At 42.7% G+C, this 24704-nt stretch overlaps 1 protein-coding gene across 1 annotated transcript in view; it reads right to left on the bottom strand.

Annotated features, from left to right (window-relative positions):
- LOC144686457 (collagen alpha-3(VI) chain-like) overlaps positions 1-24704 on the bottom strand; it is a 254671-nt gene that overhangs the window by 6526 nt on the left and 223441 nt on the right. The window contains exons 44-49 of the mRNA XM_078551696.1: positions 20805-20907; positions 20677-20714; positions 19252-19506; positions 18289-18363; positions 8650-8820; positions 8453-8503 (exon numbers count right to left, since the gene is read on the bottom strand). Of these exons, the coding sequence (XP_078407822.1) occupies positions 8453-8503; positions 8650-8820; positions 18289-18363; positions 19252-19506; positions 20677-20714; positions 20805-20907 (693 nt within the window). The remainder of the gene's footprint in view (positions 1-8452; positions 8504-8649; positions 8821-18288; positions 18364-19251; positions 19507-20676; positions 20715-20804; positions 20908-24704) is intronic.

Below are 24704 nucleotides of genomic sequence, written 5' to 3' on the forward strand. Positions count from 1 at the left end.
AAAAATAAGTGATATTTGGAGATGCACTGGCACCATTTGGATGGGCAGGCATTGAACCCTGGGAGGGCAATCGCATGGAGCTGGAAGGAGAAGGAAATGTTTGGAGTGAATAACATAGTCAACGAGATCAAATTCTGCAGACAGGGATAAAGCACCACACTCACAATAGACAATAAAAACAGAAAATACAGGAAAAACTCAGCAGGTCTAGCAGCATCTGTGGAGAGAGAAACAGAGTTAACATGTCAAGTCCATATGACCCTTCTTCAGAGCTGAAGAGAAGTAGAAATGTGATGAAATTTATACTGTTTAAGAGGGGCTGGAGCAGGTGAAGCTGGATAGGTGGCTAGCGATAGGTGGGGACAAAGGAGAGATTGACAAAGATGTCATGAACTAAAGGATGAAGGGAGTGTTAGTGGTGGTGGTAAAGGCTAAAAAAGGTGCTGATAGTGGCGTAAAGTTAAGAAAGCAAAATGTGATAATAGCAGGACAGGGGTAGTATTGTGTGAAAGAACAACATGGAACAAGTAACAGATGGCCCTTTTGGGGATGGGGTAGGGGGAGGGGGTGGTGGTGGGGAAAAAATAGAAAATAGGCTAGAGAAGGTGGATAAAAAAGGTGATAATACCATGGATAAATGAATAAAAATAAAAATAAGTGGATAAAAAGATCACAATAGACATCATTCACAATTTAGATTATTTTGGTGCTATGAGAAGGGTGGATGCCGGACTGGACAAATTCAGACAGACTGATATGAGATGGGCATTTAGTTGGCTGGCAGTGACCAGGTCAAGAGCTTTAGAGATTAGAGATGGAGTGGTAATAAATGAAGATAGAAGGGCCAAGAATGACAGTACCAGGAGGTACTGTACTACTAATGTAATCCTCTACACACCAAGGTCAAAGTATTCATTGAGCTTAGTTATTGATAATAATGCAACTAATGTACAGAAATTTAAGAAAATTTCACACTGGACTTTCTATTTTCTTATATATTCCATAGATTTATAAATGTTAATCCAACTTCTTCATGCTGTTGCGCACGCTCACTAATACTGTGGAACTTAGTAACTCCGTATTGACTCAATCAACACTAACTAATTCCCTTCCTTGACTCTTTTGAGCTCATTACATAGAGGGATAGCCTTAGGAAACATTTTTTTGGAAACACAGCAAGAATATTTGGGCTCAGGGATAGCAGTTGCTACAGTTCTATACTGGTAATTATACTTTAAGTACCACAGGCTTTTCTAAACTCAATTAATGGAATCCAATGAGCCACCAATAAAATAACATGGCAGGTGTTTGGGATTATGTTTTTAATATTGCTCATAATTTGGAAAGCCATTAACTTTTGTTGGAAAAATGTAATTTGTGGATTGAGGTACAGGTGTTCACAACATTTCCCACTTCCAATTATACTGGCTTTTTAACATCTGCTGTAACTGATTTCTCTTTCTTTGTTTTTAAATAGAATGGATATCCAGCAGATACTTCTGGAAGACCTCTGTTGTAAACCTTTAAAAAGTCAGATAACCAGACATTTCCATAACAACAATTCTGAGATGTGATATACAGTATTGATATAAGGCATTTAGTGTCTTTTAAATTCTTGTTATTGTTCGGGTGAGAGGCAGCACAACTTAAAAACGGAACTTTTTCCATAATCTGTATCCAACGACAGTATTGAGCCCTTTCACCTCAGCTACAGCACAGAGTTGATGCATGATAAAGCTTCATCTGTGCTGCCCTGTCATTCAATCTTGGGTCAGTGACAGTAACTCCGTCAGCTTCATTACAGAAGCTGTGTTCTGGGCAATTATAAGCCAACTTGTGTAGTTGGAAACTGGTGCAATCAGATTGGCCACTCATTTTGCATGTGCCTAATGTTACTTTACATTGAAGTCCACGGAATGTCAAACTGGCTGGTTGATCTGATCATGTCAGTTTCCTGCAGGGGGATTACAGTAATATTAATCACCCCCCAGCAGCCCCCCACCCAGTGTTTCGGATTGTGGTGAACACAATATTTCAGGTGGGATGTAGTAAAGTTCTTTCAACACTGCTCCACTGATTCTGCTCCATTGACTCCACTCATTCATCAGAGAGTATAGGTTGCATATAATGTGAAGCTCCCTCTAAACTAATTTCATGGTACTGTTGCTCCATTGAACTCATATATAAAGAAACATAGGAGTAGGAGTCAGCCCCTCAAGCCTGCTCCACCATTCAATGAGATCATGGCTGATCTGTGACCTAACTCCAGATACCCACCTTTGCTCCAAACTTCTTAATCTCTTTACCTATCAAAAATCTATCAATCCCAGATTTAAAATTAACCATTGAATCAATTGTCATTGGTAGAAGAGAGTTCCAATCTTCTACGACCCTCTGCGTGTAGAAGTGTTTCCTAAATTCACTGATGAAAGATCTGGCTCCAATTTTTATACTGTCCTCTAATCCTAGACTCCACAACCAATGAAAACAGTTTCTCCTATCCTATCTGTTTAGCTTAATACCTTGAAGATATTGATCAAATTACCCTTTAATCTGTTAAATTCAAGGAAATACAACCTTACTTAAAAGTCCTCTTAACTTAACCATTGGAGCCCACTGGAAAACAGTGCTCCCTCCAAGGCCAATATATTCTTCCTAAGGTGTTCTACCCAAAACTGCTCAGAGTACTTCAGGGGCAGAATTTTGCCCTTGGTGTGCAGGATCAGCGGGGGCGGGCAGGGGTGATCGTGAAGCCCACCGCGATCGGCAACGCTCCGCGATTTTTTGCAGGCGGGTCAATTAAGGCGGGCGGGGTGGAGGGCGAGCAGACCTAGCGCGAACTTCATGCATGTGCATGAGAGAGTGCAGTATAATCTCCCTGAGGCACAGAGCTGCCTCAGGGAGATGGAGAATTTTCAAACAAAATAATAAAGACCAGAAAAATTTAATGAAACATATCTCCTCATGTGACTCTGTCACATGAGCAAGGGACATGTTTTTAATTAGAAAATAAAGTTTTTATTTTATTTGTATTTGCTTTTGGAAATCTCATCCCGCCCATGGATGAGGTTTCCAAAAAATGCAAAAGCCACTTGGCCTTTTTGCCTGCCTGCTAACTGTTAGGTTGAATGGGCAGTGAAAAATTAAAGTCAATTGTTAACTTAATGGCCTTAATAGGTCTTCTAATTGTCAGCGAGCTCCGGTGCGCGCCTGCTGACCGAACTATCCCGCGGCTGCGTATTGACGTCGGCACACTCGGCTGATGTCATCGTGTGTCATTTCACGCTCGGTCGGGTCGGGCACACGCCCACCCACCAAGCTAAAAATTCTGGCCCAGGTATAGTTAACCAGGACTTATAACTGAAACATAACTTCTAGCCTTTTGTATTCTAGTCCTGGAGAGATAAAGGCCAGTGTTCCATTAGAATTTTTGATTTCTTCTTGTACCTGCTCATGAGATTTTAATGTTTTAGTTACCTGGACTCCCAAGTCTGTTTGAATCTCCATTGTTTCTAGATTTTCACCATTTAGAAAATATCCTGTTTCATCCTTTTATGTCCAAAATGAATTACCTCACAGTTGCTGACACTGAAATCCATTTGCCACAGTTTTGCCCATTCATTTAATCAACAAGTATCCCTCTGTAATGTCCCATTGCCACCTATTTTTGTGTGACTGACAAATTTGGATATGCTAATAAACATGGTGAATAGTTGAGGGCCCTTACATGACACCACTAGTAACATCCTGTCACTTAAAGCACCTTCCTATTATTTCAACTCTGAATCCTGCTGATCAGCCAATTAAATAATGCAGCCAATATTTTGCCTTCAGTTCCATGGATTTCAATTTTAGCTAACAGCCTCTTGTGAGAGACTTTATTAAATTCTATATAAATAACATCCGTAGACGTTCCCCTGGCAATAGTTTAGTCTCGCTCTCTTCATTCAGGTACCATGCCCTTAGGGAGCATTAGTGACCATCGTTCTCCATGTTAACCTTGCTCTAGTGGCATGAATCATCTTTGTAGGTGGTACATTTATCCAGTTTGTGAGACTTATTAAAAAATTATTCTACCTCAATCTCTTTCACCATTGATCTTTTCCATCAGCATCAGACTTCTAAATCATGATTTATTTTTACATGCCCAAAAAATTCCAACTGTCTCTTCCTGACCTTGGTTAGCAGAGTTCTTTTGGTCTCACATTTTACTAGCACCTCTTCATTGGTGGTGTGACTTGTCCAAGATATTGTCATTATTCGCCTTCAAAAAGATCAGTCAGATGCACCAAACATGATCTACTCCTTGCAAATCCATACTGACTCTTTTTGATATGGTGAAGATTTTCAAGGTGTTCAGTAACTCCATTCTTAATTATAGACTCTAGTAATTTCCCAACATTATGGCAGAATATTAAGCTCGGCGTGTGGGTGCGCACCCGACACGCCCGATCGTAAAATGACGCGCGATGACGTCAGGCAAGTGTCCCGATGTCATCATGTAGTCTCGCGATATTTTGTTCGGCAGGCACGCGCCAGAGTTGGCTGTGCGCTCATCGACAATTAAAAGGCCTATTAAGGCCATTAAGAAGCTAATTAAATTCAAATTTATGCTGCCCGTCCAACCTCATGGTTGGTGGGCAGATGAATAGACCAACCTCATGGTTGGTGGGCAGACGAATAGACCAAACGGCCTTTACATTTTTTAGGAAACCTCACCCACGGGCAGGATGAGGTTTCCTAAAGCAAATAAACATCAAATAAAAATTTTATTTTTGAATTAAAAGCATGCCCCACCTCATATGACAGGGTCACATGAGGGGACATGTTTTATGACAATTTTATTTCCTTTATTTATTTTTTAAACGGAGCTTCATCTCCCTGAGGCAACTCCGTGCCTCGGAGAGATTGAAGCACTCTTTCGCGCGCATGCGTGAAGATCGCGCTAGGCCTGCTTGCCCTCCTCCCCCTGCATGTACAGGCAGCGCTGAGCCTTAATTGGCCTGCCAGCGTGAAATCATGGTGCAGAACCGATTGTGGGCGGCGGTCGCCCCCGCCTGCCCCTGCCAAGCACCCCCGCCAAGGGCAAAATCCTGTCCTATATGTCTATGATTCCCCGATTTCCCTCTCTCACATTTCTTAAATATCCAACCAAGTTAAAGTTAAAATGAAACTTAAAGTTCTCCATTAAAACCAAAATGCCTCTACTACATTCTTGTTTCTTCTCTGAATTTATGCAATTTATCACTTCACATGTCTACCAGGATGCCTTACAAAAAACTCCCACTGCAGTCTTAAAATCGTTTTGTTATTTCTTAACTCTATTCACAAAGCCTCCAGTCCCTGCATACATCTTGTTATATCCTCTATCATTGAAATGATTTCACCCTTAATTACCAAAGCTACTCCTCCCTGTCTACCATTTTCCCCATCTTTTCTGGGGATATTATAAACTTGTTTCCAGTCCTGACTCTCTTGCTGTCAGGCCTCAGTGATGGCTACCATGTCATACTCTCCAAATTGAATTTTACCTGCAAATTCATTCACATTTGTTTCTTATACTCTGTGTGGTTGTGTAAAAAGTCTTATTTGGACTGCACACCTGTCCTTATGCTCTCATGTTCTACCGACATGTTTCCTATTCACCTCTCTTGGTTCAATCACTGGCAAGTTTTGCTGTCCACAAACTCACACATACACATGCCCAGACACACAACCTGTTTCTTCCCTAGAAACATTTGATTGTGATATCTTCTTCTGTTGAGAATTAGCATGCAGTTATATGCTTCACTGATTATACATGTTTGCAGTTTCTCTTTCTGATGCTGATGTGGGCTAAATGCTGAAACCTTCAGAACACTCTTCCTTCAATGGGAATTTTGAATACAGCCAATGGATTATGAATAATTGGTGACTGCCAACTCTCCTTCAAGATTTCCATGATAACTTGACTGTTATCTTAACCAAAAGATTCTATGACCCTATATTTCTTTGCAACACAAGTCTAGTGATTAAGCAGTGAAGAAGGATAATGATTTGACACTATGGGGACCATTTAAGTATCTTGTTGGGATTGAGATTGGTACATTTAGAGTTGAAATTGTAACATACTCTCATAGGACACAATGGTATCGGGGAGAAGAGAAGTAAGGTAAGAGTTGGAATAAAAACAGAACATGCTGGAAAAACTCAGCAGGTCTGGCAGCATCTGTGAAGAGGGAGAGATAAACAAAGTTAATGTTTCGAGTCCAATATGACTTCTTCAGAATCTTGCTTGAACCCTACCAGGTTCAACAATGGAGGTGTGAAAATGGATGAATATTCTCGAGTTTGATTGAAATCCTTTGGAGATCAAGATGTACTTTAGCAATACCTTCCCATCAGGAAAATTAGATGGATGGAATAGAATTATTGTAAGGGTAGCTGGTACATGGTCTGTAGAAGGTACAGTTATTGTAGACTGAATAGCCGCAGATTGATTTGTGGATTGATTAGCAGCCAATTATTGACCACTTAAGGGCTGTTTCCTGCCCAGCCTCAATTTTGAGGCTGGTAGGAGGAGTTCTGGGGCAAGGGGATCTCCGAAAATAAACGGGGTTCAGACCTCGGGTGGAAATCAGATTGGCTAGCAGTTCTTTGAGGTGGAACTTTCTACCAAGTGAGGGGCAGAAGCCCTGCCTCCAGCCAATTAATGCTTGTTGGAGCTTTAAATGACTGCGGGGCAAGTAATATTAGCAGGGATGCATTCCACATCGACTCTTCAGATGGCTGGAAGGGAAGCCCCGCCATCCTAAAAATCCTGGCCACTATATTTGTCCTGGTACTCACTTGAAGAATTGACCTAACATGCAACACACATCCTCTTTTTGTTTCATCATATTCCCTATCTTCCTTGTCATCCAAGGAGCCTCAGCTTCGGTTTTCCTACCTTTCCCCCTTGTTGCAAAGAACTTACCCTGTACTAAAACATTTCCTCCTGATGATCAACCATTGTTCCACTACAGTTCCATTACAGTTTCTTCTGTCAATCTTTAGTTCCATTTTGCCCTGGCTAGGTTCCCTCTCATCCCACTGAAGTTAGCCCTCTTCCAATTCATTTTGCATTGTTTTTTTACTAATTTAAACCTTATGATACAATGATCACTCTTACCCAACTGTTACCCAACAGACATTGCTGCAAAGATATTCCCCTCTTCTAGTATTTATCAGGGAGGTTCCCATGTGATTAACATTAAATAGGGAATAATGGTAAATTTACATACAAACTGTTATACATTTTCCTGAAGGTTTTATTCTAACTTTTTCAACATTAACAGGGTGTCTGCCACCAAAATATGCATAGGGATATTACTCTGTTAAAATAAAGCATGAGGTTTAAACAATGAATTTGGAGCATATTTCCAAATGATGCACCATGCCCAAATAAGTTCACCTACATGACATACCACACTGCACATTTCCATCCACAAAACATTCAGTGCACATCTAGATGACAAAAAAGAATAAGATTAGCCCCCACCTAACACACCACACCAGTGGTGCACTCCAGCATGAGTGACTGTATTGAGTACACCTATCCCAAATAATATCATGCCTTGAGTGGTAGTGATTGCAGCTGTTTACCAATGTCAAAGCAGATCCTAAACAAGAGAGCTGACTTTACCATTCTGTCTCCTGTTAAACAGCATTCAAGGAATTCCTACCACAGGAGCTTCAAGAAGACCCAGGAAACAAATCAAAGCTCCAACCAAACAGCCTTGTCTATTAATTAATCTGCTTGTCCTTCACCACCAGTTCTGGACCTTGAGGCCTCCATTAATCCTGAAGTATTCTCGAGGGATCTCAAATTAACCTTGTTTCTGATTCTGTCCTCACCCAATATTTGTGTGCATGCATTTTTACAACCAGAGTCACTAAATGGAGAAGAGGAGTAGGAATCCTGACTGACTGTTCTCCTTCCACATGCCTAATGATGGATCTATTACAACTTTTTGCCATTCCAGATGAAATAATCTAATTTGGCATAAATATGAGATCTTCCTGGATCAACCTATGTAGTATATTTATGAACAGAACAGCCAGAAGAGATCCTGAATTCTTAAAATTATTTATTTTCTAACAGCTTTCCCAAATTGATCCTTCAATCGTCACATTGAACACACATGCTGTTTCTCACCTTCTCTCCCCCAGCAAAGTATTGTGACCCTACCTGATCTCTGTTGACCTCAAGCTTTTCTCTATCCCCTATTCCTCGAGGAGCTCTGAACGGTCTCCTCTGCCTGCTTAAGTCTTCTTTACTCTCACCCTCATCCACATTAACTCCTCTCTGCTTCTCCATTCCTTCCAGATTGTGGCCGGAAAAATATTGGAAAAGCAGGTACTCAATTTGCACCATGTTCAAAGTGTTGTCAGCTATATGGGCTGAGTAGCTTAATATTAGTGCACTTTTTACCTGACAATATGATTCCTTCAGGCTTGGGTTCTGATGTGCTTTCTTCCAGCACTGTGGGAGTAAATGATAGGGAATTTAACTTGCTTTTCTCATGTTATTTTCTATATTTTTAACGTCTGCAAGAAAAAAACTAAACAGTGGTCAGTGCTCTTATTCTCGGCAATATGGTGTATTCCCTCCCCGGCTATATTACTTACTTGTGTTTGTGCATTCTGCAATGCACTCAGCTTCTGTGTCAAACCTATTACCATTACCGTCACAGCCGCCATACCAGAACTGAGTGCAGATGTTGTTCTTGCTGTCAAAGAACCATTTTGCACTATACTCTGAGCACTGCGATCCAGCGTCAAAGTCCAGCATGCACCGATCTGTGAAATTTATGTGTAAAATATGAGTTGTTAACACAAACCATTAAAAAAAATATGATAGTGCAATGCTAATGCAAGTTGAAACGTCATTACTATCACGCCATTGGTGTTTCGTGTATTCATCATGGCCAATCCCTGGTTTGTATTGCAGCATTGCTGAAACTGCAGGAGACAAGTTTCATCTCTAGCAACAACAATGCAATACCAGCAATGCAGTGCTAGTTCTTTTAATGACACAGGGACCCGCCTCAGGAGGCTGACAGCAAATGTAATTGGAAAACTAATGGCGTTGTGTATGATCATTTCTCTTTGCCTGTGTAGGAGTCTTGCCCCTTGGATGTTCCATTCAAGGTAACAAAACAGTTTACTGCATTATGGATGTGCATGGGCTGTTTCCAAAGTTTGGAATGGCCCACAGTCTTATGCATAAGTTTTCATGTACCCAAAGTTTCCAAGCTGCCCATGTTGTACTGAATCCACCTGCACTATAAGTGATGTGAATTCAGAGCACCAATCATTGTAACAGAATGCAGAACCAATTCCAGTTTTATGAAATATAAATATAATTTATTCACTGGAACCATGTGACTTTACACACAAAACAAGAAATATATTTTACAACACTATATATCAGGCACAGTTACACTAATCAGTCCAGTAAACTATCCCTCACCCAAAATAAATTACCCAATATTTTCATACAGTATTAATGGATTGCATACTGCTATAACAACAAAAAATCCTGCCTGGCTCAATATAAAAAAATTGAAAGGGAAAGAAGTGGAATCAGTTCCTGCAGCCAGAGTGAAAACTCTGCTAAAAGAATCGTGACTTGAAGGATTCAGTGTTGGTAACTGCTGGAAAAGGACCTGCTGACAATTATGCCAGGACTCAAGTTTCTATCTGATATTTGCATCTCAATATTTATTGCCACATTATATATGTGTAGAGGTTCTATTGATAATTAAATTAAATATTGCATTGAATATACAGCACAGAAATGTGCCATTCTGCCTATTCAGTCATGCTGGCGTAGATGCTCCACAACAGTCTCCTCACATCCTTCCCCATCTAACTCTATCAGCATGATTGTCTATTCCTTTCTCCCTCATATGCTTATATATCTTCCTCTTAAATGCATCTATATTAGTCATCTGAATGATTCCATTTTGTAGCAAGTTTCACGTTAACATCTCTCTGAGTAAATAAATGACTCCTCGATTTCCTATTTGACTTCTTGCTGACTATCTTGTATTGATTATCTTTAGTTGTGCTCTTCCCCACAAGTAAAAAAACACATTGTGTCCACTTTATCAAAACCTTTCAAAATTTTAAAGACCTCTATTAAGCCACCGTCAATCTTCCCTTTTCAAGGAAAAAGGGACCAGCTCATTCATCCTTTCCTGACAGGTATGAACCTGGTAAATCATTTTTGCACCCTCTCCAGCTCCTCTCTCTCCTTCTCACAATATGATGACCAGAATTATATATAATATTCTAAGTATGGTCTAACCACTGTTAGGTACGAGTTCAGTATAACTTCTTTACTTTTCAATTTTATGCCTCTAGAAATATACCCGAATGCTCCATTTGCTATTTTTTAAATGGCCTTATTGACATGTGTTGCTACTTTTAATGATTCGTGTTTTTGTACACCTAAATCATTTTGCTCCTCTACCCCATTCAGATTCTTACATTTCAAGTAATAACTGATCTATTTTTTGATACCTAAATGTAATAGTTCACACATATCAGTGTTGAAAATCATTTGCCAATTATACACCCATTCTGTGAGTTTATTAATATCTTATTATAATTTGTTGCATTCCTCCTCATTAGTGACATGCCCCACCATCCTCTTCCAATTTAGAAATTGTATTGTTTAGTTCAAAGTTCAAATAATTAATAGAAATTGTAAACAATAATGGTCCCTGCATTGGTCCCTGTGGAACCCCACTTCCCAACTTCAGCCACTTTGAATATTTACCCTTTACCTATACTCCCTGCAGCCAGCTATCTATCCATTATGTCCCCTGTCCCCTGACTCTGCATGTTCTGACCTTATTCATTAGTCTATTATTTGGTACCTCTTGGAATTCTAGAGAAATTACATTTACTGCCTTACCTTGTCTACATTCTCTGTTCCTTCTTAAATAATTCAATGAGGTTGGTCAAACAAGTTTGTCCCTTTTGAAATCCATGCTGACTACTCCTTATTAAATGTTTGATTTTTGTTTTATCTTCTTATTTAGTAAGCATTCTATTATGGGCAGAATTTTCTCCCCACTGGGGGAAGTTCAGGAGTGGGCGTGCCTCCGGTTGGCGCCCCTGATTGGAGGCGCGCCGCCATTTTACATGGGCGGGTCAGTTAAGGTCCACCCAGCGTGACGTCCGGTAGGAAGCGCTATGCGCTCCTTGTGCGGACAGGGGGGAGGGGATTCCCTAAGTCGAGAGTGCGCTCTTTCGCGCATGCGCGCAAAAGAGTGCATTCATCTCCCTGAGGCTAAGTGCTGCCTCACAGAGATCGGCGCCAAATTTAAAAATGGTGACTGTACAAAAATAAAATTTCCCTCACATGTCCCTTCATGTGACACTATCACATGAGTTGGGACATGTCCATCACTTTTAATTAAACTTTTATTAAATTTTTAAAAACCTACACGAAACCTCATCCTGCCCATGGATGAGGTTCCATGCTTTTTCTGAAGCCCGCCAGGGCTCCTGGCCTGCCCGCCAACCTTAAGGTTGGATGGGCAGGCCCTTTAACTACTTCAATTAGTTTTCAAATGGCCTCAATAAGCCGTTGACAGGTCGGCCGGTTCGGCTGAGCCCCTGCCTACCTGAAAATTGAAATGACGCGGGGTGACGTCGGGAGTTCTGCCTGACGTCATCTTGCATCATTACACGCGTCGGCGAGCAGGCCCCGTCCCCCGCTCACTGAACTCAATATCCTGCCCTATGTTTCCTGCCACCGGTGTTACTAGATCTACAGGTCTATCTCCCTTCTTAAATATAGGTATAACGTTGGCTATTCTTATTCTAGATTTTTTTAAACTTTGTGGATGCAATCCATTTGGACCAAGGTTTTATCCTTCTTCAGTTTGATTAGGTTATTTAATATTTCTCTTGTATCTTAAATTCAATGATATCATTTCCAACCTCCAACCAATGACATGTCCACCTGATCTGTCTCCCTGGTAAACACTGAAGCAAAGGGCAGGATTTTTCCCTCGCCATGTGGGAGCGGGCCCGACACATAAAATGACGCGTGATGACATCGGGCGTACGTCCTGACATCATCGCGTTCTATCACGATATTTTGTTTGGCGGGCGTGCACCGGAGTCAGCTGCACGCCCACCGAAATGTAAAGGGCCTACCAAGGCCATTAAGAAATTTATTGAGGCATTTGCAAACACTGCCCGTCCAACCTTAAGGTTGGCAGGCAGGCGAAAAGCCCAAGCGGCCTTCGCATTTTTCAGGAAATCTCATCCACGACTGAGATGCGGTTTCCTGAAGCTTTTATCAAATAGATGAATAAAATTTCATAAATTTAAAAACATGTCCCAACTCATGTGACACAGTCACATGAGGGGACATGTTTAAATAAATTTTAAAATCATTTATTTAATTATTTTAATATCCATTGAATCTCCTCGAGGCAGCTCCATGCCTCAGGAAGATTGCTGCGCTCTTTCACCCGCATGCACGAAAAAGTGCTGGTCCCGACTCTCCCTCCTCCCCCGCCCGCACAGGTAGCACTGAGTGCTATTGGACGCATATTACGCTGGGCGGGCCTTAATTGGCCCGCTCATGTAAAATGGCGTCCACCCGCCCTAGGAAAATCCTGGCCAAAGTTACCATTCAATGCTTTTGCCATTTCTCTTTCATTGTCTGTGATGTTACCCAGTCCATCATTAAATGGCTCTATACCTATCTAGAGTCTGGGAAGAGTGCTCTGCAGTCAGCATCGCTGTGAAGCAGTCTGGGTAGAGCATCCTGCAGTCAGCATCGCAGTGAAGCAGTCTGGGAAAAGTGTCCTGCAGTCAGTCCTTGTTGAAAATAACAAGAGTGACATCACAAGACAGCGCGAGAGAGCGGCGGAGAGATCAGAACCAGCGCGAGTGCGGGAAAGCTTCAAAAAGTGATGTCAGCACAAAGGTGAGAGCTGATTGGTAGTCGGTAAGTGTTTTTCTCCAGTTATTTTCTCCAGTTTTTCACCAGTTTAAAATAGATTAAGCTAAGGAAAGGTAAGGGTTCTAGTTTTTATTTAAAGTACATAAATAATTTAACCTTTTGTTACTGTATTTAACATAAAGTAAGGGTTTTTTTCAACTAGAGGCATGGCAGGGTAGCTCAGCCCTGTGTTATGTACTGCCTGCAACATGTGGGAAGTCCTAGATGCTTCTTGCGGTCTGACCGACCACGTGTGCAGGAAATGCCACCAGCTGCAGCTACTTGAGCTCTGGGTTTTGTAGCTCGAGTGGCAGCTGGAGGCTCTGAGGTGCCTCCGTGAGGCTGAGAGTTTCGTGGATAGTAAGTTTTTAGACGTGGTCACCCCACCACTTACAGAAGTGCAAGCAGAGAAGGAATGGATGACCATCAGTCAGTAGAAATGTGTCAGGCAGGTAGTCAGGAAATCTTCAGGGTGCATCTCATTCGAGAACCGTTTTTCTGTGTTAGAAAATGGTGAGAGTGACGGTTCCTCTGGGGAGTGCAGCACCGCTCATGGCACTGTGAAAGCTCAGCTGCACGGTGTGTGGGGGGGTGCGGGGGGGATGGAGGAATAAGAGGGGAAGAGCAATAGTGGCAGGAAACTTGATAGTAAGGGGAACAGACGGATGTTTCTGCGGACATAGACGTGTCTCCAGAATGGTATGTTGCCTCTCTGGTGCAGGGCATTCCAAAGGGGGAGGGCAAACAGACAGAGATCGTGGTACATATTGGTGCCAACAACATGGGTAGAAAGAGGGATGAGGTCCTGCAAGCAGAATTTAGGGAGCTAGGAAACAGATTAAAAACAAGACCTCAAAGGTAGTAATCTCTGGATTACTTGCAGCGTCACGCGTTAGGAAGTTAGTCCAGATGAATGCATGGCTGGAGAGATGGTGCAGGAGGGAGAGCTTTAGATTTCTGGGACATTGGGAGCATTTCTGGGGGCGGTGGGACCTGTATAAGGCGGGTGGGTTGCACCTGAACCAGAATGGGACCAACGTGTCCTTGTGGGGAGGTTTGCTAGTGCTGTTGGGGAGGGTTTAAACTAACTTGGCAGGGGGATGGGATCCTGAGGAGGTTCAGCAAGGGGAGATGCACAGCCAAAATTAGAAGAGAGAGCAATTGAGTCTGGAAGGCATAGACATTTTAGGCCAGTTAAGGCACAAGGGAGCTTGACAAGGTTGGATGGTATTTATTTTAATGCAAGGAGTCTGACGAATAAGGCAGATGAGCTGAAAGCACAAATTAACACCTGGAAGTATGATGTCATTGCTGTCACAGAGATATGGTTGAGAGGTAGGCAAGATTGGAAGCTCAATATTCCAGGATATAGGGTCTTCAGGCAAGAGAGGAAGGAGGTAAAAGAAGAGGGGCTATCGCAATATTGAACAAGGAATCAATTACAGCAGTAAGGAGGGATGACATCTTAGAAGGCTCCTCAAATGAAGCCATATGGGTAGAACTGAAAAACATAAAAGGAGCAATCACATAGCTAGGAGTGTACTATGGGCCCCCAAACATTGAGAGAGAAAAAGAAGAGCAGATATGGGTTAGTCATAGGTTTAGAGGGAGTGGAATTCTTAAAAAGCATCCAGGAGAGCTTTTTAAGCCCGTACGTAGAAGGTCCTACAAGACAGGGGGTGGTCCTGGACTTAATTTTAAGGAATGAAGTCAAGCAACTGGTAGAGGTATCAGTGGGGGAGTATTTTGCAGATAGTGATCATAACTCCGTTAGATTCAAGATTGTCATGGAAAAGGACAAGGATGGGTCAGAAATCAGAGTTCTAAATTGGGGGAAGGCCGATTTTAATAAGATCAGATAGGATTTGGCCAGAGTGGACTGGGAGCGGCTACTTTTAGGTAGATCTGCGTCAGAGCAGTGGGACTCATTCTATAAGGAAATAGGGAGAGTACAGGGCCAACATATTCCAGTAAAGACAAAGGGTGGGACCAACAAATCCAGGGAACCCTGGATGTCGAGGGATATACAGGATTGGATAAAGAGAAAAAGGGAGGCTTATGGCAGATACCGAAGGCTCAAAACAGCGGAAGCCCTAGAGGGGTATGGAATGTGTAGGGGGGAACTTAAAAAGGAAATTAGGAGAGCGAAAGGGGCATGAAAAAACATTGGCAGGTAAAATAAAGGAAAATCCAAAGTTATTTTACAAGTACATTAAGAGGATAACTAAGGAAAGAACAGGGCCCATTAAGGACCATTTTTGTGTGTGGAGCCAGAAGACGTAGGTCGGGTTCTAAATGAATACTTTGTGTCGGTGTTCAAAAGTGAGAGGGACGACGTGGGCATGGAAATCAGGCAGAAGGACTGTGATATAATTAAAGAAATTAGAATAGAAAGAGAGGAGGTTCTAAGTGGTCTGGCAGACTTAAAAGATAAATCTCCAGGCCCGGATGAAATGTATCCCAGGCTGTTGAGTGAGGCAAGGGAGGAGATAGCAGAGGTGCTGGCAATAATTTTCAATACCTCTCTGGCCACAGGAGAGGTGCCAGAGGACTGGAGGACAGCCAATGTGGTACCGTTATTCAAGAAGGGAGGAAGGGCTAAACCAGGGAACTACAGGCTAGTCAGCCCAACCTTAGTGGCGGGGAAACTATTGGAAGCAATTCTGAAGGACAGAATTAATCTACACTCGGAGAGGCAGGGATTAATCAAGGACAGTCAGCATGGTTTTGTTAAGGGGAGATCATGTCTGACCAATTTGATTGAATTTTTCAAAGAGGTGACCAGGTGTGTAGATGAGGGCAATGCATTTGACTTGGACTTCAGCAAGGCTTTTGATAAGGTCCTGCATGGGAGACTGATAACGAAGGTAAGAGCCCATGGGATCCAAGGCAATTTAGCAAATTGGATCCAGAATTGGCTGAGTGGCAGGAAGCAGAGGGTAATGGTCAAGGGGTGTTTTTGTGACTGGATGCCTATGTCCAGTGGGGTTCCACAGGGATCGGTGTTGGGTCCCTTGCTGTCTGTGGTATATATAGACGATTTAGACTCGAATGTAGGAGGGTCGAACAGTAAGTTCGTGGATGACACAAAAATTGGTGGAGTGGTAAATAGTGAGGAGTATAGCCTTAGATTACAGGAGGATATAGACGGGCTGGTCAGATCGGCTGATCAGCGGCAAATGGAATTTAATCTGGATAAGTGTGAGGTGATGCACTTGGGCAGGACAAACAAGGCACGGGAATGCACAATGAATGGTAGGACCCTGGGAAGTACCGAGGATCAGAGGGACCTTGGTGTGCATGTCCACTGTTCCCTTAAGGTAGCGGGACAGGTAGATAAGGTGGTTAAGAAGGCATATGGGATGCTTGCCGAGATGTAGAATATAAGAGCAGGGAGGTTTTGCTGGAACTGTATAAAACACCATCGGCATCGGAAGCGCATTTTGAGAAGACCGATGGCTCTCTCCACCACATCCCTTGTGGAGGCCTGACTCCTATTGTGCTCAGCCTCTGTTCTTGGATGGCAGAGAGGGGTCATGAGCCACCATGTGAGGGGATAGCCCTTGTCACCCAGCAGCCATCCATCCAGCCGTGCTGGAGCACTGAAGAGCCCCGGCACCTGGAAGTGTCTGAGGATGTAGGTGTCATGGGAGCTGCCTGGATACCTGGCACAGACTTGCAGAATCTGCATCTTAGATCACACACTATCTGCACGTTCATAGAGTGGAAGCCCTTCCTGTTGACGAAGGCACCGGACTCACTTGTTGGCAACTTGATGGCCGCATGTGTGTAATTGATTGCACCCTGGACGTGGGGGAAGACAGCAATGGCCGCGAAGCCTCTGGCTCGCTCTGTCTGGCTGGACTCGTCCCAGCGGTAGTGGATGAAAGTCAATGCACGCCTGAACAGAGCATCTGTCACCTGCTTGAGAAGTGTGGACAGCTGATTGGGAGACTCCGGAGAGATCACCCATTGACCCCTGGAAAGAGCCGGAGGCATAGAAGTTGAGGACAGCCATGACCTTCAGCGCCATTGGCATGGGGTGCCCATCCACACAGTTGGCGTAGATCTCAGGGCCTATCATCTGACAGATTGAGGGTGACTGTCTCTCTTGAGGGATGGAGCCTCCTTCAGCACTGCACCTCAGGCATATTGAGGTAGCTGCTTCACCACTTGTATACCCTGGCAGCAGGATAGTGGCGTCTTCTGCAGCCCCTTCCACCTCGGACTTCCTCTTGGCTCTGCGCCACTCCTCCCAAAGGTGGCTCCCCTGGAGGCTGTATGTGGACTCCTGGCCTCCTCCCCCTTCTAGCCCTCCCTTCCTCCTCAGAGGAGGTGCCTCCAGTGGATAGCACAACTCCAATTCCCAGGCTAAGGGAAGGTTTCCTGAAACCTGCAGGCCCCAAAAATGATCTTTATTGTAGAGACCTGTTATTCCTGTCCAAGCAGCTGTGAAGAGTTTTGAAGTATTCTTGCTCACACAGGCAAGTGTTAGTAACTTTCACAATTAAATATCTAACAGATACCGCTTGCGACCCCGCTTACCTCTCTTATCCCGCCCGTGGATGAGGTTTATACAAATGTGTTCTACCCTCCTGCCAGTTGCGCACGTGGGAAGTCCTGAAGATTGCATGTCATGAGCACGTCGTCGTATCATAAAATAGCAGACAATTGCTGCCTCAAGGGCCTTAACTGGGTGATTAATTAATGGCGGGCATGCATCGGAAAGCATCGTGCGCCCGCCCACCTAAATATTGCGATAGCGCACAATGACATCGGGATGCTCGCCCGACGTCACCGCACGTCATTTTACACGTTGGCATGTGGGGTCCACCCCCGCATGCTAACGAGAAAATTCTGGCCCAAAAGTTGACGTGGAAAGTCACCTGACATTGGTGGCTAGCCTAGTTTATGATGACCAAGTAACTGATTATAGCACACATTCTCCTTATAATATGCCAGCCCTTTACAGTATCCATTACCATTACTGTCACTGTTCCTAGGCATTGCAAAGATCTACTACAATATAAACAATTATAATACACAGCCTTCTACATCATAAAATGCTGCAGCCCCTCTATAATAAACACATGCTATTACAATTCATAGGGCTGATGATAGAAGCTATTTACAATATAGTTTATATTAGATTATGCAGGGATGCTACAATACTCCTTTGCAATGTGAAATATTAACTCAAAACTCAAAACCAAAAATGAACTTGATATGGTCACACTGGTTTCCATTTCACTGCAACTATGCATAATATAGAAACAATATTCATTAACACTTACCTATTTCTGGAAACTTTAATGGTTCCATAATGTTCTGGGCAGTTGTGCTTTTGACAATTGTTTCTGGTGATTTTTCTAAATTTGAAGGGAAACATGTAAATTTGCAACAAAATAATGTCTCATACATAGCTAATACTGTTTTTCTTTATGGAAAAAAAATCTTAAAATATCATTGATTCTCTTCCAGTAGTCACCTAATTAGAAAATTAATTTGACTGACTTTATAAAGTGTTAAGTGGTACTAACCTACACTGAGCTCAGAATGTATGGTATTTCTGTATGAATATTCCTGTGGCAGGGGCTTAAATGGAATATGATTGCCTGGACTGAATTCATTTCTTAGGGAGAAGGATCAGAACTAAATGTTCTCATTTGGCACTGACTCAGGATCTTTGATACGGATAATGTTGAGAGTGCTTCCTGCTGCATCTTTAATCATATATTACATATATAAATACTTTTTACATTCTACTTCAAGGTCATTGGCAACAAAACATGGATGACATGAGGAAAAACATTTTTATGCTGCAAGTTATCATAATTTGGAATGCATGGTTTGAAAGGGTGCTGTAAGCAATTCCGTTAGTAACTTGCAAAAGGGAATTTGTTAAATAACCTGGCCTGGAAAAAATGCAGATGCTAAAGGGAAAGAGCAGCGGAATGGGACTAATTGGATTGCTCTTTCAAAGACCTGGTGCAGGCATGATGAGCCAAATGACCTCCTCCTAGCTGTATCATTCTATCATTGAGTTACAGCTCCAGAATGGGACAGAATCGAGGGAGGTTTATTTTGCACCTAGTCTATCCTGTATTTGAGTTGTAATAATTGATACTGGGTGCCAAAAAGAGGAACATATTTTATTGTTGTGGTGATATTGTGGATTAGTGCAGAAATGAACTGAAACTATTCAATTAGTTTTTTTTAAAGTCTCTTGGTGGGCATAGAAAAAATAAATTACTCACTGGTTGTAAATGTTTTTTTGTAAACAGATTTTGCCTTGGACTGATAGAATCCTATTACAATGATATTATATTGCTGCCCATTTTCCAGATCTTTTAGGACAATTTCAGCATCACTGACATTCATCTTCAAAACAAGAAGGTTCCGGCTCACTTCGACCACAGTAACCTCATAATTATCAATGTAATGAGGCTCAGTCTGGGCCAAGCGCAGGATGATGCTGTCTTCTGTAACATTGAAGCTAGATAGTTCCATGTCTGTACCAATAGAACAGAGATAGAAGAATTGAGAAGTCAAATATAAAATATTATAATGTGACAATTCCCCTCCTGGAGCATTACAAAACAATGAACAAAAAGATAATTTCAGTCCATCAAGCCCATTCACTTCACAGAATGTATACCATTTTCTAGATGACAAACTATACCCAGTGAACATGTACCCTGTGGAAAGTCTCTGTACCAAAGGTAAATCAAGCAAACTCTTGAATTTTGCATTCCTCCAGTCTGAACAAATTCAATTCCATAGTCCCATCTTATGCAAATCATTTGTCTATTTATCCAGCAAATCATCCACCCTCACTGCTGGATTCTGTTGCTGTCCTTCTGTCTATACCAAATAGATAGGGAGAGGAGGTATGACTGGACATACTGTAGTATCTTTAATCAAAGGAAAGTGCGTGAATTTATTTTCCAGTTCAAATCTATAGATTTATTATTCTGCTCTGACAATATCACCTAATAATGAAAGAAACTCGAACAGAAAATTGGCAAGGTTGCGTGACCTCCTCATCTCTGTAGAGTTGCAATCATTTTATATAATCCTTCTGTAATGGACTCCCTTATAACCCAACTACCATAGGATTGAAAATAGACACGGTCAAAATTTGTGATAATCTTTCTCAATGGTACATCCACACAAGGCATTCAGTTATTTTCTTCCAGATTCCAATATATTGTTACAATTGTAGTGATTACTGGGAATCTCCTTCCTTTCATTTCCACATGCATATGTGCCTGAATCTTCTGGTCAGTGTGCAGGGGCAGGCCCCACTCGCCGACGTGTAAGATGTCATCGTGCGTCATTCAGATCTTCAGTTTGGCGGGCGCGCACCAGAGTCGGCTGTGCGCCCGCCGAACTGTCAAAAGCTTATTAAGGCCATTTAAATACCAATTAAAAGGATTAACAGAGCTGCCCGTCCAACTTTAAGGTTGGTGGGCAGGCAAGGAGCCCAGGCTTATGAAGGGCTTATTAATTTAATAAATTTTTTTATTAAAACTCATTGACATGTCCCAGTTCATGTGACATTGTCAAATGAGGGGACATGTCTGAATATTTTTTTATTTCAAATAATAATAATCAAATTAATCTCCCTGAGGCAGCTCCCACCCTAAATCAATGGGCTCCAAATAACAGCAATAACTTACCCACAAGTTTCTCTGAATCTACAGGGACATCTTTTGTGCTAGACACACAAAAAGAAAGAAAATAATTAGCTTCACTAAAATTTGATTAAATATAAAATATAAACAAGTTCTGCACTGGGCCTACTTACCCTTGCTTGTGGGTGTTTCTGAAGGCTTCACTGCTGGGCTGGTCACTTTGGAACAACATACATTGTTTCTGAAGCTCAGGAGGCAAGTGAAGCACATTCTCAGCTGGTAAAGAAAAGATATTTTTCAGGTCTTTTCATGCCAGTAATAAAAACAAAATCTCACTAATTCCCTCAATGGCTTTGTGAAAGTGTACTGGCTTGTCTGATTCTGAGCTGTAACGAACAGGAAGGTGTACAGTTGGATTTCTGATTGGGCTAACTTGGCTGATCTCAGCCAGCTGAAGGGTCACAATCCCATGACTAGTAAGAGGGGTGAAAAAAATCAAGAATGGCTTCCGCTCCTTACAGCTATATAGCGATCCTTTCAGAAAACTGTACTTGCTTGGCTGCTGAGTGAGAAAAAGAAACTAGGCCCATCATGATGCTTATTACAGTCCAATAGTCTGCCAATCACAGGCTAGGCTTACACATGAAGTTAGACTGTTTGGGTGAAGCACCAGAGGCTGTTAAAAATCTATGGCACCACATCCCAGCACAAGGCAGCAGCTTCAGGAGAAATGGGAAGTAAATGAGACAATATCGCGATGGTGCGTGATGACGTCCGGATGCTCACCCGACGTTACCACGCATCATTTTATCCACGGACGTGCGGGTCCTGCCCCCGCATGCCAAAGGGAAAATTCTGCCCATAGGCCTGAATTTTACCCCTGGTGGGTGCACGCGATTGGTGGGCCCAGGAATGGCCAGGAAACGGACCTCCGACCACAATCAGCTCCCAACCATGATTTCACTGGCCAATTAATGGCCAGCTAGCGTGAAACGCGCGCTGAAAAGCTCAGCGCCGCTGGGATGGGGGCAGGAAGTGGGTGGGTGATGACGGCACTGTGGGCACGGGTGGGCGCTATGAGAGAGCTCCCTAAAGGCAGACAGCTGCCTCAGTGAGCTGCAGATAATGAAATAAAGGTGTAAAAAGCTGCAAAAAAGTCCCTGCATCACAATCAAGCATACCTCAAAAAATGCTGTCGCCAGATATTTATTTTAATTTTATTTCCTAACGGAGATTTTATCTCGCCTTGGATGAGGTTTGATGAAAAATGTAAAGGCCTGGCCGATACGCCCACCCACCAACTGTAAGGTTAGACGGGCCATGAAAAATAGCAGAGAATTGCACCATTAATGGGCTTACTTGCCCTCTTAATTGTCGGCAGGCACGCTTCTGGCTTTAGTGCATGCCCACTGAGTGAAATATCATACGAGTGCGCAATGACTTCAGGACGCTCGCCCGATGTCTACTTGTGCAATTTCATGCCAGATCAGGTTGGGCACACACCCACCCACGAGGCGTAAAATTCTGCCCATAGGACTGGATTTTCACCTTCAAGGTGTGTAATCAGAGTCGGGAAAATTCCTGGCTGGGCCTAGCTGCCTCAGGAGAAAGTGACAGGAGAGATGAGGTTTTCATTCTGGAATGAATGGATACCGGCTGCAGTCGAGCCAGCCAAACCGGGTAAAAGTTCGGAGGCAGGCACAGGGGCTGCAAAGTGCCGAGGTGAGCAGTTTAAAAGGCCTCCCTCAGTGCTGATGTATTTTGTCCCAGTTATAATGAAAAAAGTAAGTCCTTCTAGCCCTCACCCCTCACACCCTCCCCATGCCCCATCCATTCCATTCCCATGCCAAGGTACACAGCCTCCTATGGCCCTTGATGACTCCCCGTGCCAAGCTGTGGCACTTCCATGTCCATTGGCTCTATACAGTGCATAATGAGTTAATGAACCCTATAGTGACAGTAGGATGTGTGGAAAAATACTTTAAAAGATGTCATTCATTCTAATGCTCTACTATGTTAAAAAAGTCATTCCACCAGAAGGCCATAAAAGTGCCAACCAGCCAGGTCCTTTACAGTATCAATAAAAAAACTGCAAGCCCTTGAAACCACAAAACCTTGTGTAAATAAACATTGTGAAATTGACTGCAGAGATCAGAGAGCCCGAGCTGTCAATCAAGCCATGTTTTCTCTGGGGCTCAGCTGTTTCGACAAGAGTAATGGTTGCCTGGTCTCTCAGATTGGAAATGCTACCCAGGCCACGGTGAAAGAGGAGGTAACTAATACAATTAGATGGATTCAAAATTGATAAGGGGATATTAGATAGGCTGTCTTTACTTAAAGTTGATAAAGTGCCAAGACCAGATGAGCTGCATCCAAGTCTTCCTTAGTCTCAGGGGTGGTTCCAGAAGACTGGAGAATTGCAAACATTAGATCCATGTTCAAAAAAGGGTGTAATATATGCCCAACAACTACAAGTCAGTCAGTTTAATTTCAGTGGTGCAGAAACTTTTAGAAACAATAATTCAGGACAAAATTAATAGTCAAACAGACAAATGTAGGTTAATTAAGGAAAGCCAGCATGGATTTAAGGGAAAATCTTGTGCAATGAACTTGTGGAGTTTTTTGATGAGGTAACAGAGAGGGTTTATGAGGTATGCTGTTGGTGTGGTGTACATGGACTTCCAAAAGTCATTTGATAAAGTGCCACAAAACAGACATGTGAGCAATGTTATAGCTTAAAGGGGCAATAGCAACATGGATACAAAATTGGCTAATTGATGGAAACAAGGAGTAGTGGTTCATGGATGTCTTTGGAGCTGGAGGAAGGCTTGTAGTAGAGTTCCCCAGGAGTCAGTATTGGGGCCCTTGCTCTTCATGATATATATTAATGACTTAGATCTTGGTGTACAGGGCACAATTTCAAAGTTTGCAGATGATACAAAACTTGGAAGCATTGTGAACAGTGGGGCAGATAGTGTAGAACTTAAACAAGACATAGCTAATTTGGTGGAATGGGTGGACAAGTGGCAATGTGGAGAATTGTGAAGTGATTCATTTTGATAGGAAGAACATGGAGAGACAATATAAAATAAAGGATATAACTCTGAGTGGGTGCAGGAGGAAAAGGACCTGGATGCAAAAGTACATAGGTACATTGAAAATGGCAGGACAGTTTGAGAGAGCAGTTAATAAAGCATACAGTATCCTAGGCTTTATTAATAGGTCCAAAGTGTACAAGAGCAAGAAGGTTATCTTGAACTTATATAAGACATAGTTTGGCATCAGCTGGAGCATCGCATCCATTTCTGGGTGCCGCACTTTAGGAAGGATGTGAAGGCATTGGAGAGAGTGCAGAAAAGATTTACGAGATTGGTTCCAGGGATGAGGAACTTCAGTTATGAAGATAGATTGGAGAAGTTAAGACTGTTTTCCTTGGAGCAGACTGAGAGGAGGTTTGACAGAGGTATTCAAAATCGTGAGGGATCTGGACAGAATATATAGGGAGAAACTGTTCCTACTTGTGAAAGGACCGAGAACCAGAAGGCACAGGTTTAAAGCAATTGGAAAAAGAAGCAAAAGTGATATGAGAGAAAACTTCATGCAATGAGTTACTGGGGCCTGGAATGCACTGCTTGAGAGTGTGCTGGAGGCAGGTTCAACTGAGGCATTCAAGAGAGAGCGTTATCTGAAAAGGAAGAACGTGCATGGTTATGTGGAGAAGGCGGGGGAATGGTACTAGGTAAATTGCTCATTCAGAGAGCCAGTGCAGACATGATGGGCCAAATGGCCTCCTTCTGTGCTGTAACAATTCTGTGAAGAAATACTCGTGTTACAGTGGATCCATGGATTTTTTCATAACATGGGAGAGTAAAAAGTAAAACAGTTGGAAACCCCTGATCTAGAAGGGCAAGGGCAGCAAGAGGAACACCACCACCTCCAAGTTCCCTTCCAAGTCACACATTATTCTGACTTGGAAATATTTCATTGATGTTTCTAATCACTGGTTCAAATTCCTGGAACTCCCTACCTAATAGCGCTCTGGGTATGCCTACACCACATTGACTTTAGTGGTT

Source organism: Cetorhinus maximus, chromosome 11 (assembly GCF_964194155.1).
Source record: "Cetorhinus maximus chromosome 11, sCetMax3.hap1.1, whole genome shotgun sequence".
Lineage (NCBI taxonomy): Eukaryota > Metazoa > Chordata > Chondrichthyes > Lamniformes > Cetorhinidae > Cetorhinus > Cetorhinus maximus.